General features: G+C 40.8%; 1 protein-coding gene across 3 annotated transcripts in view; it reads left to right on the top strand.

Moving 5' to 3' along the window:
* ralgapa1 (Ral GTPase activating protein catalytic subunit alpha 1) overlaps positions 1 to 14532 on the top strand; it is a 52696-nt gene that overhangs the window by 3571 nt on the left and 34593 nt on the right. The window contains exons 2-18 of one of the 3 annotated variants that reach the window (XM_079459438.1): positions 589 to 699; positions 1383 to 1432; positions 2049 to 2106; positions 2515 to 2558; positions 2914 to 3091; positions 3337 to 3452; positions 3773 to 3911; positions 4036 to 4244; positions 4636 to 4878; positions 5330 to 5500; positions 5751 to 5861; positions 6202 to 6350; positions 6526 to 6649; positions 7274 to 7511; positions 7600 to 7764; positions 8186 to 8326; positions 12137 to 13438. In XM_079459438.1, the coding sequence (XP_079315564.1) occupies positions 589 to 699; positions 1383 to 1432; positions 2049 to 2106; positions 2515 to 2558; positions 2914 to 3091; positions 3337 to 3452; positions 3773 to 3911; positions 4036 to 4244; positions 4636 to 4878; positions 5330 to 5500; positions 5751 to 5861; positions 6202 to 6350; positions 6526 to 6649; positions 7274 to 7511; positions 7600 to 7764; positions 8186 to 8326; positions 12137 to 13438 (3549 nt within the window). The remainder of the gene's footprint in view (positions 1 to 588; positions 700 to 1382; positions 1433 to 2048; positions 2107 to 2514; positions 2559 to 2913; positions 3092 to 3336; positions 3453 to 3772; positions 3912 to 4035; positions 4245 to 4635; positions 4879 to 5329; positions 5501 to 5750; positions 5862 to 6201; positions 6351 to 6525; positions 6650 to 7273; positions 7512 to 7599; positions 7765 to 8185; positions 8327 to 12136; positions 13439 to 14532) is intronic. The other 2 variants (XM_079459437.1, XM_079459436.1) reach the window with 2 other exon arrangements.

The raw sequence follows: 14532 nt of genomic DNA, 5'->3' as shown, positions 1-14532 counted from the left end.
CTATACATAATGTAAGCATTTGTCATGTTGTTGATTTATATGACCGGTGCTTATGCCATAGTGTTACGGAGGGAATGGGGTTGACCCCTGACCCTCCATCCGCACCCTGACCGCATTTCTGTCATGTAGTGAAATTGAATTAGTGACTCTTTGGAAATGCCTTTACACTTACCGCCATACAACCCTGTTATTGTAAATATTGACTCTTTACGAATATTTACGAATGTTTCATCAGGTGATTAATTGCATTTGTTTGTTACATAATGTATTGCTGTTGTATTAAGTAGCTAAATTGACATATTAATGTTTTGTTATGTAATGCAATGACATTCATGCATATTAAGTGTCTGTATACTTTTAGGGTGCTGAATACTGTATATTTACTATTCTGCGTCAGCCAGGTGCTCGACTATGTAACCAGATTGTTGTTGGTTCAGGGGTTGATTTATCAACCATTTTGCTCGCGAGCAAGACGCTTAACCTCAGGTCTTTCCAGGGAGACTGGGCTTAATTGTTCTTGAAGTTGTTTTGGAAAAAGCAGTAGCTCACTGACTACTTGGTAATCTATTCGTTGTTGTGTTTTTGCAGAAAATGCAGAGCCTCTGGAACTCAAGCACCTTTTTGAGCAGAATTACTCGCACATCTACTACGTGTTTTTCGAAAACTTCGTCACCATCGAGGTTAACCTAAAACAGAAAGGTAAGAACCTGGTATTTTTATCTTATCTCTCATCAGCTGTGTAATGTCTTTTCAGAATGTTTTCTGCTCAAGATTTCCAGCTTGATGTTTCTCGAGGAATGGCTGCTCTCTGTGTACACACAGTCAGAAGTTAATGAGACAAGTTTCCATGTAATGGTTTGTTATGGCAGAAATGAGCCAGCCCCAGTTACTCGTGCTCAGTCACACAGCCTCATTATGTCTCGGTACACTGCACACTTGCTTATTGAGTATTCAGAGAACTGCTCGCTGGTTTTGACCTCTCTTTTGAGGCATAATGGCTGTGTTTTAAAACCTAGTGTGCTGCCTATCTAGACAGCATTTTTTGCCACCATGGCCACATGTAAACTGAATTTGTCAGTCATATAATTTCGACAATGTTCTACTGTATTTCCTAATTCTTATATTACATTTAAAAGCTATCCGAACAAATGGTGCTGCAAAATATTTGGTTTGTTGCTCACTAACCAGATAACTGAAATTTCGGTCGGAAGGCACAAAGATTGTTTTGAGCTTGTCTTGATGCCACATATGTGCACCACGTTTTCATGTACTACAGATCAGATAGTTTCCCTTGTTTGTTGAGCTATTAATAGCGGCCCTCTGGGTTTCTGTGAACCCTCGCTGATATTCTCTGTTTTGTGTTCCTTTTCTCTTTTCTGTAGGTCACAAATCACAAAGAGAGGAGCTTGATTCGATTCTGTTTATATTTGAGGTAAGTTATATAAATTAGAGTTTAACACATTGATTAGATCATGCAGACATTTACATCTGCTCAAACTGGCATGGGACCCTCAGACCGTTCAGCCAACATGTAATGTTTGCGTCATTAATAAAGTATAGCTGTTATCAAGCACTGAACAGGTGTTTTTTGCCGCACCCAACAGAACACGCTCTTGAGTCATGGATAAGCCCTCTCTCACCTTGTATGCCCCATGAGTCTGTGTTTAGTAGACACATGGTTGTGTATTTAATCCACTCTCAGGATTAGAAATGTGTGGTGTCTGGTTGCAGGAATTGCACACATTTCAGACTGTTGTAATGTTGTAAGAAAGCCAGACGTGTGTGTTTTCAAACCACTGCCCATCAGTTTTGTTAATGTAAATACATATTGCATAATAATATTGCACTTATTTATCATGGATTCAAAACCAAGAGAACATGTGCTGATACTATGTAAAGCTTAAATAAACTGTATGTTGTTTTGGATGAAAGCGTCTGCTAAATGAATACATCTAATGACACTTGTTAATAAACTAATTTCTTGTTTCAATGATTGACATGAAGCTATTATATATGGACTTGCTGCATTGAGTGTTTTTCTCTTGCAGAAAATATTACAGCTGTTACCGGAGCGAATACAAGGACGATGGCAGTTCCACAGCATAGGTAAACACTTATTTTTTAACTATTTTTAATAGTTTGATAAAGCCAATGAGACTACAATAGATATAAATAAATAACAGATGATAACAATTTTAGTTCAAGCTGCTTGAAAAAGGAATTTGTCACATTGCTTCTGGTTGTGGTCTTGAAGTCTTGTATTGGAAGGTGGTCTTTCCTTTTCCTCTGCTGTAAAGTCTTTTAGCAGAAGGGTACACGGACCACCAAGAGAAACAGAGATTGCCAAGGATCTGAGGCCCAGACATACCTAGATCTGACCGAGAACTCTGACACTGCACTACAATAAACAATATGTAGACCGTTTTTAACATACAGTGTAAATATGTACAGTGAATGGATCAGCTTTGCCTAAATTGAACAATGCTCAGGTTAAACTGTTGTGTTTTTTCATAGGTCTCATTTTGAAGAAACTGCTACACACTGGAAACTCCCTAAAGGTATTACTAATATTATACGAGATTTCAAATTATACGTTACTGACATTTGTAGCTTCTTTGGAAATTATTCTGATTGCTTAGTTGTGGGTATACGTATTTGATAGGCTTTGTTGGAGTTTATCTATGCAATGAAGAGTAAAGACCCACTTACTATATACATTTTTTACTTAAAACATGATGTGCATACTATTCTGTTGGGAACAAAATACATTTTCATTAAAAGTGTTTTGTTCACAGACATCTGGTGGATGTTCATAATGTTGAAAAGTGTCAAATGATTTTAATTATTATTTCATTTTATACATTAATCTAACAGATTATCTGGTTCTGATCATGTTTTCTGTGTGTTGTATAGATCCGCAGGGAGGGTGTGCGCCTGTTCCTGCTATGGATGCAGGCTCTTCAACACAATGCCCTAAAAGAGCAGCTCTGGATCTTTGCTTGTCTGATCCCAGGATTCCCAGCACCGCAGTCCGAGCTTGGCCCTCGCACCCTGGATAATCTCATCAGCCCTCCTCTGAACCTTCAGGAGTGTTAGTGTTGATTTTAACTGAAATTAAAAGCTTCAAGCCTTATAATTATAAGTTATAATTAATGTGAATGTACAAAAACTAGCCATTCAAGAAGGTACATGCAAACATATAGCATTATATGCTATATAAAACATAGCTTTTTTTAAAGCACGCATTGTGATTTTTATTTTTATTTAAATGCAGTATCCTTTTTGCATTCTACCAAAGGATACTGCATTCATTACAGTTTTTGTCCTCTACTACAGCCCAAGTCACTCCAGAAGAGATAAGCCCCCTGGTGCCACCCCAGTCCGGAGATAAATCCCAGGAGGATCTAGCCGGTTACTTCCTGGAGGCTCTTCTAAAATACATGGTAAACCAGGTACTCCCCACCTCCTACTAACCCTGCTTACATGCTGATGCTAACTTGGCCGGTACAGACCTGATGCCAACGCTGCAGAAACCTGCTGGAACAGTCATACATGACCCCAGATCTGCATGCTCAAAGATACTCTCAGCACAGATGTCTGGACCCTCGCACACCCTTGTGCTACAACGGCTGCTCTGCTTCAGACCCTCCCTAACACAAACAACAGTACCACGCGCTGCCTGCCTCCACCAACCCACTTCTTCATCTAAAAAAATGGACTGCTGTATCCCCGTGCATGTGCTGAGCTTGTTGTCTGCTCTGTTCTCCTACAGGCCAAAAGTCTGGAGTGGAAATGTAAGGAGAATCACGAAAGGGGGTTCGCCTTCCTTTTCGCCAATTTTAAAAAGTATTACCTGCCCCATATCTTCCCCAATTTTTCCAAGGAGACCAGTTTGTACAATCCTATTCTGGGTAAGGCTGCATGTAAAATGCTATTTAATGCAAAGTAAATACGTTTCACTTGTGTTGAAGATAATAACAAGACTATATTTGTTGCTCAGAGGTATAATATGTATGTCGGTCCTTTTTTTAATAGATGTCCCACCCATGAGACCAAAGCCTTACTACGTTGTTTTAAAAAGAGACCCAGAGACCAATGAAGCCCTGTACTCAACTAAAGAGAACTTCCTCAATGCCAGAGTCATATTTATCCGCTGGCTGGTGTCCTTCTGGCTGGAACCCAGGCCAAACGCAGGAACACACATCCCTGGCATGGAAGGTGAAAACGTGCCAAAGAATATACAGGTAACAGCGCAGAAGGAGCTTTTAATAACGTTTTGCGCTTTTAAAGGTGATGCAGACAAAATATTGAAAACTAAGGCTTTGAACCCTGCATTGTTCTATACAGTGTCTCTGATTTAGATCTGAATGTAAAAACATTTTATTGTTAAGTATGCAAAAATCTAAATGCATTTTTTTTGCTATACTTTTCATTTAGCTTTAAAATGGGGTGTCATCTTTTTTAATCCTGAGACAAGGACAGTTTTGACCCTGGGTTAAGTTTTTCCTATGTTAACGTTAATTCATTGTAGTTTTTTATTTATTTTTGTCTATTTCACAAATGGCACGCTCAGCAGCACGGAAATAGCAGAATAAGCGAGTAACTTTCAGTTTTGCATTATCGTTGCTGTTTAAGAGAGCAGCAGCAGGTCTAGCTGCCCGAGAAGATGTGGGACCGAGACAGGACTCTCTGGATGGTGGAGGGGCTGGTGAGCCGGAGCAGTCGCACTCCAACACCAGCACCTTGACCGAGAGAGAGCCCAGCACTTCCAGTCTCTGCAGCATGGATGAGGAGCACCTCACCGACATAGAAGTGGTCCGACGGGTCCTCTGTTCCTCCAGAACCAACGTCAACTTCATCACGGAGATCTTTCGACAGGTAATTCTCTCATGAAGACAAAGAGCTTTTTAGAAGAGGAACAGAGAGCTTCAACAAAACTAACCGTCCTATGAACAGAAATGAGAAGTGTAAGCCGTATTATAGTCGGTGATGAGAGTTCTTTGTTCGGATTTAGGAAACGTTGTAAATTGATGTTACAGGGATGTTACAAAGAGGAACAGGGATGTATCGCCTTGTTAAATCATGTTAAACACAAATAGTTCATATATCATAGCTCACAAGTTACTTTGTATGTGTGTGATGAAGGTCATGGCACCGAAACGTTGTTATACTAATTAAATGTACCTCATTGCAAGCACTGGTAGTGTACGGGATTTCTTTTCTTTTGTGTTTCGAGTTATTTAAAGGGAAGAAGCATCAAACAATCTATCAAGTCACTGCTCTCTAAAATTATATAAACTGAATATAAACAATTTGTCAAATCCCACAGGCCTTTCTGCTGCCCATGTGTGAAGCCGCAGCCATGCGTAAGGTGGTACGGGTATATCAGGAATGGATTTCTCAGCAGGATAAGCCTGTGTTTATGAGAGAGCCAGAAGAAGATAGATACTCAAGCCAGCTGGACTCCACACATGAGCAAGGAGCTGACGGAGACAAGGAGGTGAGAAAAAAGAGAAACTGGCAGGCTGTTAATAGACTAAAAAGGTATCGATTTGCCATCACTGTACCTCTGAATGATGTTGTAAGCAATCTTTGATCATAGTTCTTTATTTGTAAATTTACTATATTTGCATTTACGCATTGGTCAAAAGCTTTTATTTAAAATTACTTGCAGTCTACGTTCTACCAACTGAGCAACAGGGATATCATTGTTTTGTACCCACTTATGCATAATGTGTTTGTGCTTGTAGGATGTGACCGTGTCCGTTCACAACCGAAATTCTGATTGGTGCAGGAGTAGATCATCTGACTCAGAGATGCTAGAGCACAACGTTCATGCTGGTGTTCAAGCTACACTACAGGTAACCACAGTACTAACCCTTATACATCATTCTTCTAATTTACATTTATTTACATTTATTCATTTGGCAGACGCTTTTATCCAAAGCGACTTACAAGTAGTTTTTTACAGTGTTACATTACTGCAGAGCAATCAGGGGTAAGGTGCCTTGCTCAAGGCCCTTCAGTCATGACCTGCTGGCACTCAGATTAGAACCAGCAACCTTCTGATCACAAGCCCAACACTCTAACCATTAGGCCACAGCTAATTGTTTTTACGCAGGATTTTGAGCATTAACTCGGCTCTTTAAAGAAAGACACCATTAATCTAATCTAGTTTTCACAATCTCTCTCTTCATGCAGGCTTTCATCACCAATTCCTCTAATGTCTTCCTCCTCGAGGCCGCCAATGAGATGAAGACCCTTCTGGAGGAGCATGTTGACATGTGCAAGCGTGTGCTCAACATATACCGCAGTCTGGTCATGCATGAGACCATGAACCAAAAGACCTGGTACAACTATCCTCGCATTTAAAACTTGAATCAGATTGTCTGTGTTAAGTATTCAGTGAGAAGTTAAATTCAGCATTCTGGTCTTGATCTCTTTTCGAAGCGTTTACTTGGTTTAATACAAAATGCTGAAATTAACCAGCTAGAACTCTGTGTTTGCGTGTGTTTTTCTGAATAGGGAACAGATCCTGTTGGTGTTGCTAAGGGTAACCGAATGTGTGATGAAGAGGCCTCCTTCCATCATGCCTCATGGCAAGAAGAGTAACACATTATCTGGCCGATTGGCTGGGGCAATTTTTCAGGTACTGCTTACTATCATATGATGGCTTTTAAAGTTCACCCAAACAGTTCACCCAAAAGTGATATGTTCCTAATCTTTATAAATTTCTTTGTTCAGATAAACATAGAGAAAGATATTGGGAAGAAAGCTTGTAACCAAACAGTTCTTGGCCACCTTTGACTACCATTGTAGAAAAAAATACTTTATTAATACTTTAATACTTTAATTTGTTCTGTTGAACACAAAAGAAAATATTTTCAAGAATGTAGGAAAGCAAACAGTTCTTGGGTACTTTTGACTAAAATTGTCGTTTTTCCTACTGTTGTAGTCAATGGTGGCCAAGAACTGTTTGGTTTTGGTGTTTATCAGAACAATGAAATGTATGCAGATTGGAAACAACTGAAGAGTGACTAAATGATGACAGAATTTTTATTTTTGGGTTACATATTTCACTGTACAGTTAAGCTTGTACATCATCAACCACCAGTCATCCTGCTGTTTAGAAATCTGCTGTCGACCATTGCAAATCCCACTAATAAATCAGTCACAAAAAGTCACTTCCAGAAACTAGATATCAGTTTTTTGCTTACCAGATGAGTTTGGTGTATGTTTGAGATGCCTATAAGTTCATTCTCCTTCTGCTCAGACTCTGATTGTGGCCTGGATCAAAGGGAATCTGAACGTGTACGTCTCTCGAGAGCTGTGGGACGACCTTCTGTCTGTACTCTCCTCTCTCACATGCTGGGAAGAGCTGGTCACCGAGTGGTCCCTTACCATGGAAACACTTACAAAGGTACTTGCTCGCAATCTTTACAACCTGGACCTGAACGAGCTGCCCCTGGACAAACTTAGCGAGCAGAAACAGAAGAAACACAAAGGCAAAGGTGAGAATCTATTGAACACAAAATCACACAAATGGCGGTTTACCTCACCCTCGTGTGGGTAAGAAATGTTTATTTTGGTGATCCCTAGGTGGCATCCACGAGGGGCAGAAAATGGTTGTGGATCGCTCTTTCTCTAAAGGCTGGAGTCGAGACCCCCCAGGCCAGGCGGCTGTGATGAGACAGCGCAGTGCTACCACAGCTGGATCTCCAGGCATGGAGAAGGCCAGAAGGATCATTAGACAGAAGACAGTGGGCAAGTCGGGTTATCGGACACCTTCTGTCCTTTCTTTTTGAAAATCTTTGTACTACAATGTTAATTTGTTTTCTACACTGTACAAATTTAACATGTCACGTTTCTTATCTCAAGAAAAGATTATTATCATAGATACGATATTCACGTTTATAGCTGATTTAAGAAGCTCTGATAGATTATGTAAACTATTTAACTTCATTCAGCACAGGACCAAAGTTGAATAGCCCTGACATAAAGTGCACAGGTCCCTTCCTGTGTTGTTTCCAAAGCTCACTGCTTTCTGCCATCACTCTCCCCCTTCACTCTTACCACTTCACGTTCTGTGCCTCCGTTCTTTATTCCCCTACTTCCTGTCTCACTCTCCGTCTGGTTGTTGTTCTCTCTCTCTTTCTCCGGGTGTGTGCGCGTGCGTGTGCTGTAGCTCTGCGTAGTTGCTCTACGGGAGACAGTTTGTTGTCCTCAACCTTCATCCGCAGTGCTAAAAGCGCACCTGTCCTGATCCACCCCGTTCACCCTCTCCTGCCTGATTCTGTGCTCACTCCCCTAGCTGATGAGCTGTCAGGTAGAGCCCTCTACGCTCTTATCGGCACACTCCTCTCCGACCGCATCCGTTGCCCCTGAATGCCAATGCTTGTGTTTGTCTGCAGATTGGCAACTCTTGTTTGTCTGGTGTTGTGTATGTACTGGTAATAAAAACTGCATGTAATATGGTGTTTCATGCACTTTTAGCTGCTTTGTGAGTTATCTTGTAGGTGCCTTGCATGTCTGTGAGTGTTAAGAGGATGCAGATTTTTAAGTATCAACTGATCATATCTTTTAACAATTTTATTGTCTATCAGCTGGTTTTATGGCAGATCATTTGAGCTAAATTCTTTACGTTTCAGACAATAAGCCATTACAGGTAACAATAGCCCTCTACAGTTGCCTGCTTTTGATTCCTTTAAATAATGTAAGGAATAGTTCACCTTCAGTATTAAAATTCTGTCATCATTTACTCATTTACCCTTGTTGTCATTTTACATTTTTCTTTCTTCTGTAAAACTCAAAAGAAAATATTTAGAAACATGTAAGTAACCAAAAACCATTGGTCCCCATTGACTTATGTATGGACACAAAACCAAGGCAATAGGGACCAACGGCTTTCTGTGAACAACATTTTCTAAAATATCTTCTTTTGTGTTCTGCAGAAGAAAGTCATACAGGTTTAAAATGACAAAAGGGCATGTAAATAATAACAACAAAATTTTTATTTTGAAGGGGAACTATTCATAGGAATATTTGGAATAAGATTTGGGTGAATACATGATGAGAGATTTTCATTTTGGGGTAAACTGTCTCTTTAAAGCGTGAATAATACCTGATCCATTGTGAGCACCAGCTTTTTAAAACAACAGACCACAGAATTTATTTTGATCTGCCTCCTGATTTATATATTTTTATAATGAAAAGAATGATCAGCTTAAGTTGTTTATATTTCAGTGCATCCCTATTGTGTTTGTATTAGGACTGTCAAATCGTTATCGTATCCAGAATAAAAGTTTGTGTTTACATTATGTATGACTGTGTGCTGTGCATACACATTAATTTTGCATTTATAAAAACATACATGCATATAAAAACAGAAAAAACGTATATATATATATATATATAATCAATTATTGTTGGTACTGTATGGTATTGGTATGTAAATATTCCTATATTGCATATACAGACATGCTCAAATTTGTTGTTACTCCTCCATAAAAAAACGAAGAATGCACAATTTTCTCCGAAATAACTTTAAAATGACAAAAGTAATTGACATCCACCATTGTTTATTCCATATTTAATAGAAATCAGACTTTGCTTTTGATTTTTTATTCAACATAATATTGTAAATAATAAACAAGGGAAAATGTCCTGGACAAAATTGATGAGACCCCTAACCTAGACCCCTTTAGAGGCAATCACTGCAAGGAAATGTTAACAAGTAGTTTGGCCCAGTCTTACTGAGCAAACTGCTCCAGCTGTCTCGGGTTTGATGGATGCCTTCTCCAGACTGCAAGTTTCAGCTCTTTCCATAGATGTTCAATAGGATACAGATCAGGACTCCTAGAAGGCCACTTCAGAATAGTCCAATGTTTTGTTCTTATCCATTCCTGTGTGATTTTAGCTGTGTGTTCTGGGTCATTGTCCTGTTGGAGGATCCATGACCCGAGACTACGTTTCGCTCCAGAATGCATTCAAGGCACCCTGTGCCAGATGCAGCAAAGCAGCCCCAAAACATAATCGAGCCTCCTCCATGTTTCACTGTAGGTACGGTGTTCACTTCTTTGAAAAAAATCTAACTTTCATCGGTGAACATAGAGCTGATGTGACTTGCCACAAAGCTCCAGTTTTGACTCATCTGTCCAAAGTATATTCTCCTAGAAGGATTGTAGCTTGTCAATAAGAATTTTTGCAGATTCTAGACTTTTTCATGTTTTTCTTTCAATAGTGGAGTCCTCCTGGGTCTTCCTCTATGGAGCCCACTTTTGCTCAAAAAGCGACTGATGGTGCGATCAGATACCTTCACCTTGGAGTTCAGCTTTTATCTGTTTGACAGTTATCCTTGGTTCATTTTCTACCATTCGCACTATCCTTCTGTTCTGGGGTCGATTTTCCTCTTACTGACGCACCTGGGGAGGTTGTCTTAAATTTCTTAATAATATTTGCAACTGTTGTCACATGAACATGTAGCTGCTTGGAGTTGGTCTTGTAGCCTTTACGATGCTTGTCTATTATTTTCTTTCTGAGCTCTTCAGACAACTCTATCCTTTGCTTTCTCTGGTCCATGTTCATTGATACTAATTAAATAAACAAATACATTTGAAATATTACTATAATCCAATTATGTATTATCTTTTCTAAGGGGTATCAACAAATGTGTCCAGGCCATTTTAGAATATCTTTGCAGAATAAGCAAAAATTAATCTCTTTCCACAGCTTCTTTGCTTTATTCTATGACATATCAAAGACATGCAAGTATACATGATACCATAGCATTTTTCAATCAACTTCATCACTCTTCGGGAAGAATAAAGCATTATTTCAATGAGCCCTAAAGGTTCCACCAAATTTGAACATCTGTATTTATGTATATCTGTATTTATCATCCAAACTGAGATCGTGTTATTGCGTTTTGTTGTGTTAGTTAGCAGTATTCTTTTAGTTAAAATGGCTTAAATAAAATCATACCAACTGCAGTTTGATTGATATTCATTGGAATGCACAATAAAAAAACGTGAGTTATCTCATTTTGGAACCAAACCCTTCTTATATACTGTAAATGCAAGTACAAATTTAATATGCACAGTACACAGACATATATTATATTATTACACAGACTTTTATTCTGGATGTGATCAATCCCGATTAATCTTTTGACAGAACTAGTTTGTATACGAGCCTGATTGTTTTGCCCAGCCTGTGGATTTCCACTATTATTCATCTTGCTCTTTGCATCACTTGTATAAACCCCTTTCACGTCCAGATCTTTTGAGAAAAACAACTTCTTCAGGTTGTCTATCTTGTGTCTGCAATTCATTACCATCATTTTGTTTGAATGTTTAGAATTTGCATTCTCGGTATGATTGCCGAGATGTTAATATATGGAAGTTAGTCTTATTTTCTTTGCTTGTGATTTGACATTTTCAGTTTAGGTTTTCAAGTTTCATTCGTGGTTCACTTAATTTGTCTATGTTGTGGCTTATGTTTTTGTATATGTGCTGTATGCATGTATTTTCTTTTTGCATGTAAAATGTGGCCAAAGTGTTATTCTACAGGATGAACACCCATCATGGGTGTTTTATCATGTCCTAGTAGGGACGGGCGGTATAACATCTAGTAGGCATTCTGCTTTACACTTTAAACTTTAATGTTTTTACATACCATTAATGCAATAAAACAATTACAGATGCCACAATTGAGTCATACCGCCCACCCCCCTCTCTAGATCTCTCTTAAAGGGATACTCCACCCAAAAATTAAAATTCTGTCATGAATTACTCACCCTCTAGTTGTACCAAACATGCACACATTTCTTTGTTCCGTTGAACAGAGATGTTTTGGAATAACGTTATCTACCAACAGTTCTGAAGCACCCTTGACTGCACAACGGTTGGTTGTTAACATTATTCCAAAATATCTCTCTTTGTGTTCAACCGAACAAAGAAATCTATACATTTCTGGAACAACTAGAGGGTGAGTAATTCATGACAGAATTTTTATTTTTGGATAGAGTTACCCTTTAAATTCGACTTGTTGCTTAACCTCAGTTTGCTCTTTGACAGTATCGCTGTGTGCTTCTTTTCATAACAAGTGTTTTATTTCATATCATTCTGTTTTTATTCAGACCTGGAGGAACCTCCCATGGCCCAGCGAGGACCGCGGATTCGCCACTGCTCTCAGAGCGAGGAGACTCCGTCGTCAGAGGTGTTTTCAGCCTCCGGTGACCTGGAGCAGCCCCCTCTTCCCCGCAGCAGCAGCGCCTCTGACATCATGGAGCCTTTCATCGCCGAGCGGGTCAAAGGTGCACTTCCTGTCTCTGATAGTCCCTCTCATTCCACCCACTTTACCACCACAACCACCACCTCGGCCCTAACCGAGTCCCCTCACTTTACCCCGACCCCACAACCACCCCCTGACAGCCAGGCATCCCTAGAATTGGGTGAGAGCATCTATGACCACCTCTGCCAGATGCCAGGGCAGGAACCCCCCTTTATTCCTGATTGGTCTTGTCCAGCTGTCGCTCCGGTCAGGCAGATCGAAGGTGATGGTGAGGAGGACGTTTTCAGTGCTTTCAGGGAGTTTTGTAGCAAAGAGAACGATTTAGAGGTGTTTGGGGCGAAATCGGAGACAGTTGCAAACGGCAGGCAGGTGCAGTTTGGAGGAAGTGGGGATTGGGCTCTGGAGTGGGATAGAGAGATGGAGCAGAGCGAGAAAAGTTTTTATGAGTGTTTAGAGCAGTGTGATTGGGATTTGAGTGTTACCCAGAAAGGTGTCGGTCAGGAAGAGACGCACATCGTCCCTAGTGTACATCCAGCAGAGGGCAGCAAAATCACACAGTTACACCGGCAGAACGCTACCGAAAGGGTCAGTGAGAGTGAGCTTAGTTCACAGCCGTCCCAGGTTACACAGAGGACCAAACTCTCCCATTCAGACCCAAAAAAGCGTCACAGCGGTGGGGTGCACGTTAGCTTCCGCCCGTCCACAGAGTCTGTGCTCTTTCACAACCCCTTGGACCCCAAAGAGGCCCACTGGAAGACCCGGCTTCGACGTCTCGGCCACTTCCATTCGGTTGGCGGGAGCGGGGCAGCGGCCAAGGTGAAAGAGGGGGTAGGGGAGGGAGTCGTCTGCTGCGAAGTGACTGAGCGGGATAAAAGCTCCGCCAGCGGGGCAAGGCGTGGCAGGCTCGGCCGCCCGACTCTCCGCCCACGAGGGTCCCGATCGAGGTCTCAGGAGTCAGGTTGCAGCCCCTCACGGCAGCAGCAGGCGGCGCTGTTGGGTGGTGTGTATAAGTCTATGGTCCATGCCCTCTCCAAACCCAAGGCCCAGGCGGTGTCACCCCAGCGGCACGGCAAAGGGCCCGCCCCCGAGGCGCACCTGAAGGACCTGTATGCACACGTAATGGGCTATTTTGGAAGAAAAACATCAGGTGAGGACTCGATTGGCTCAATCAACATGGAGGATGTACACAAAGGGGCCTGTTCATTTTCCCTTTTTCTTTCCTTGTGACTGTTTGATTTTTGCTGAATGCGGATTGAATTTTTTGGTATTTTCTTTTAAAGTAGCTCAATTTGACCAAATGACTCCCAAAAGATCAACGGTCTCCCTGTGGGACGCCCCCTTCCCCCCCTTCAAGCTTCGGGGACCTAATCTCTGCTGCCCCTCTTCCCCTGGATGCTGCATGCGACCTCATGCCTACCTCTCTACACCCTCTGTCCATCTCTCGCACACACACACACAGACACATTCATAAAAATACACTGATCACTGTTAAAAGCCACTGTTTGATAAAGAATAGCTGTTTCTTAGTTAATGTTTTAAAACGTATTTACATAAGCCTACTAGTGTTTTATATATGCCAGTAGAGGGCAGCGCCGTTCTTTTAATCGATCACCGTGTGTGTTTCCATAGTCAGCAAAATCATCTTTGAGCCTTGTATTTTGATAACTTAATATGTTATGTCTGTTTAAGGTTTGTCTGCTTGTCATTACCACAGTAGCAGTCATTGTAATAGAAATGCAACCACAGTTAGATTAACCCTTGGTGACAGTTTATTGTGCAAGCAATTCATTCATAAGGGTCCTTGTAACTTAAACACAGCTTGTCGTCTGAACTAACCAGACCAAGAGTATTCCAATGCCTACATCATGCATCTGAGCCCAAAGAGTGGCCTTTTTGTTTTATTTAGGCTCCCCTAACCTTTTTGCTTTTTGAAATGGAGACTGTCCCCTCTAACATACTCACCGCTGTCTAACTTTAACCGTGGGCACCGTTAAGTCTCACTAACTCCTAGGGTTGGATTTCCATGGTTCGCTCTGTCTCTGTCTGTCTGTCTCTATTAGGGGACTGCATGAACTGTGAGTAACTGCATCGCTTCACTGGATGAAATCAGTTCTGTGATTGGCTATCCGTTTAAGAATTTTCTTTGTGTCTTTGTTTAGTTGTTTTAATGTTGATGTTAAAGATTTTTATGTTTAAAGGACAATAGTGATAATGCTTCTGATTGCTTATTTTCATGACCTC

This window comes from Barbatula barbatula, assembly GCF_947034865.1.
Source record: "Barbatula barbatula genome assembly, chromosome: 6".
Classification (NCBI taxonomy): domain Eukaryota; kingdom Metazoa; phylum Chordata; class Actinopteri; order Cypriniformes; family Nemacheilidae; genus Barbatula; species Barbatula barbatula.
This window is presented reverse-complemented; position numbering and strand designations above follow the sequence as displayed.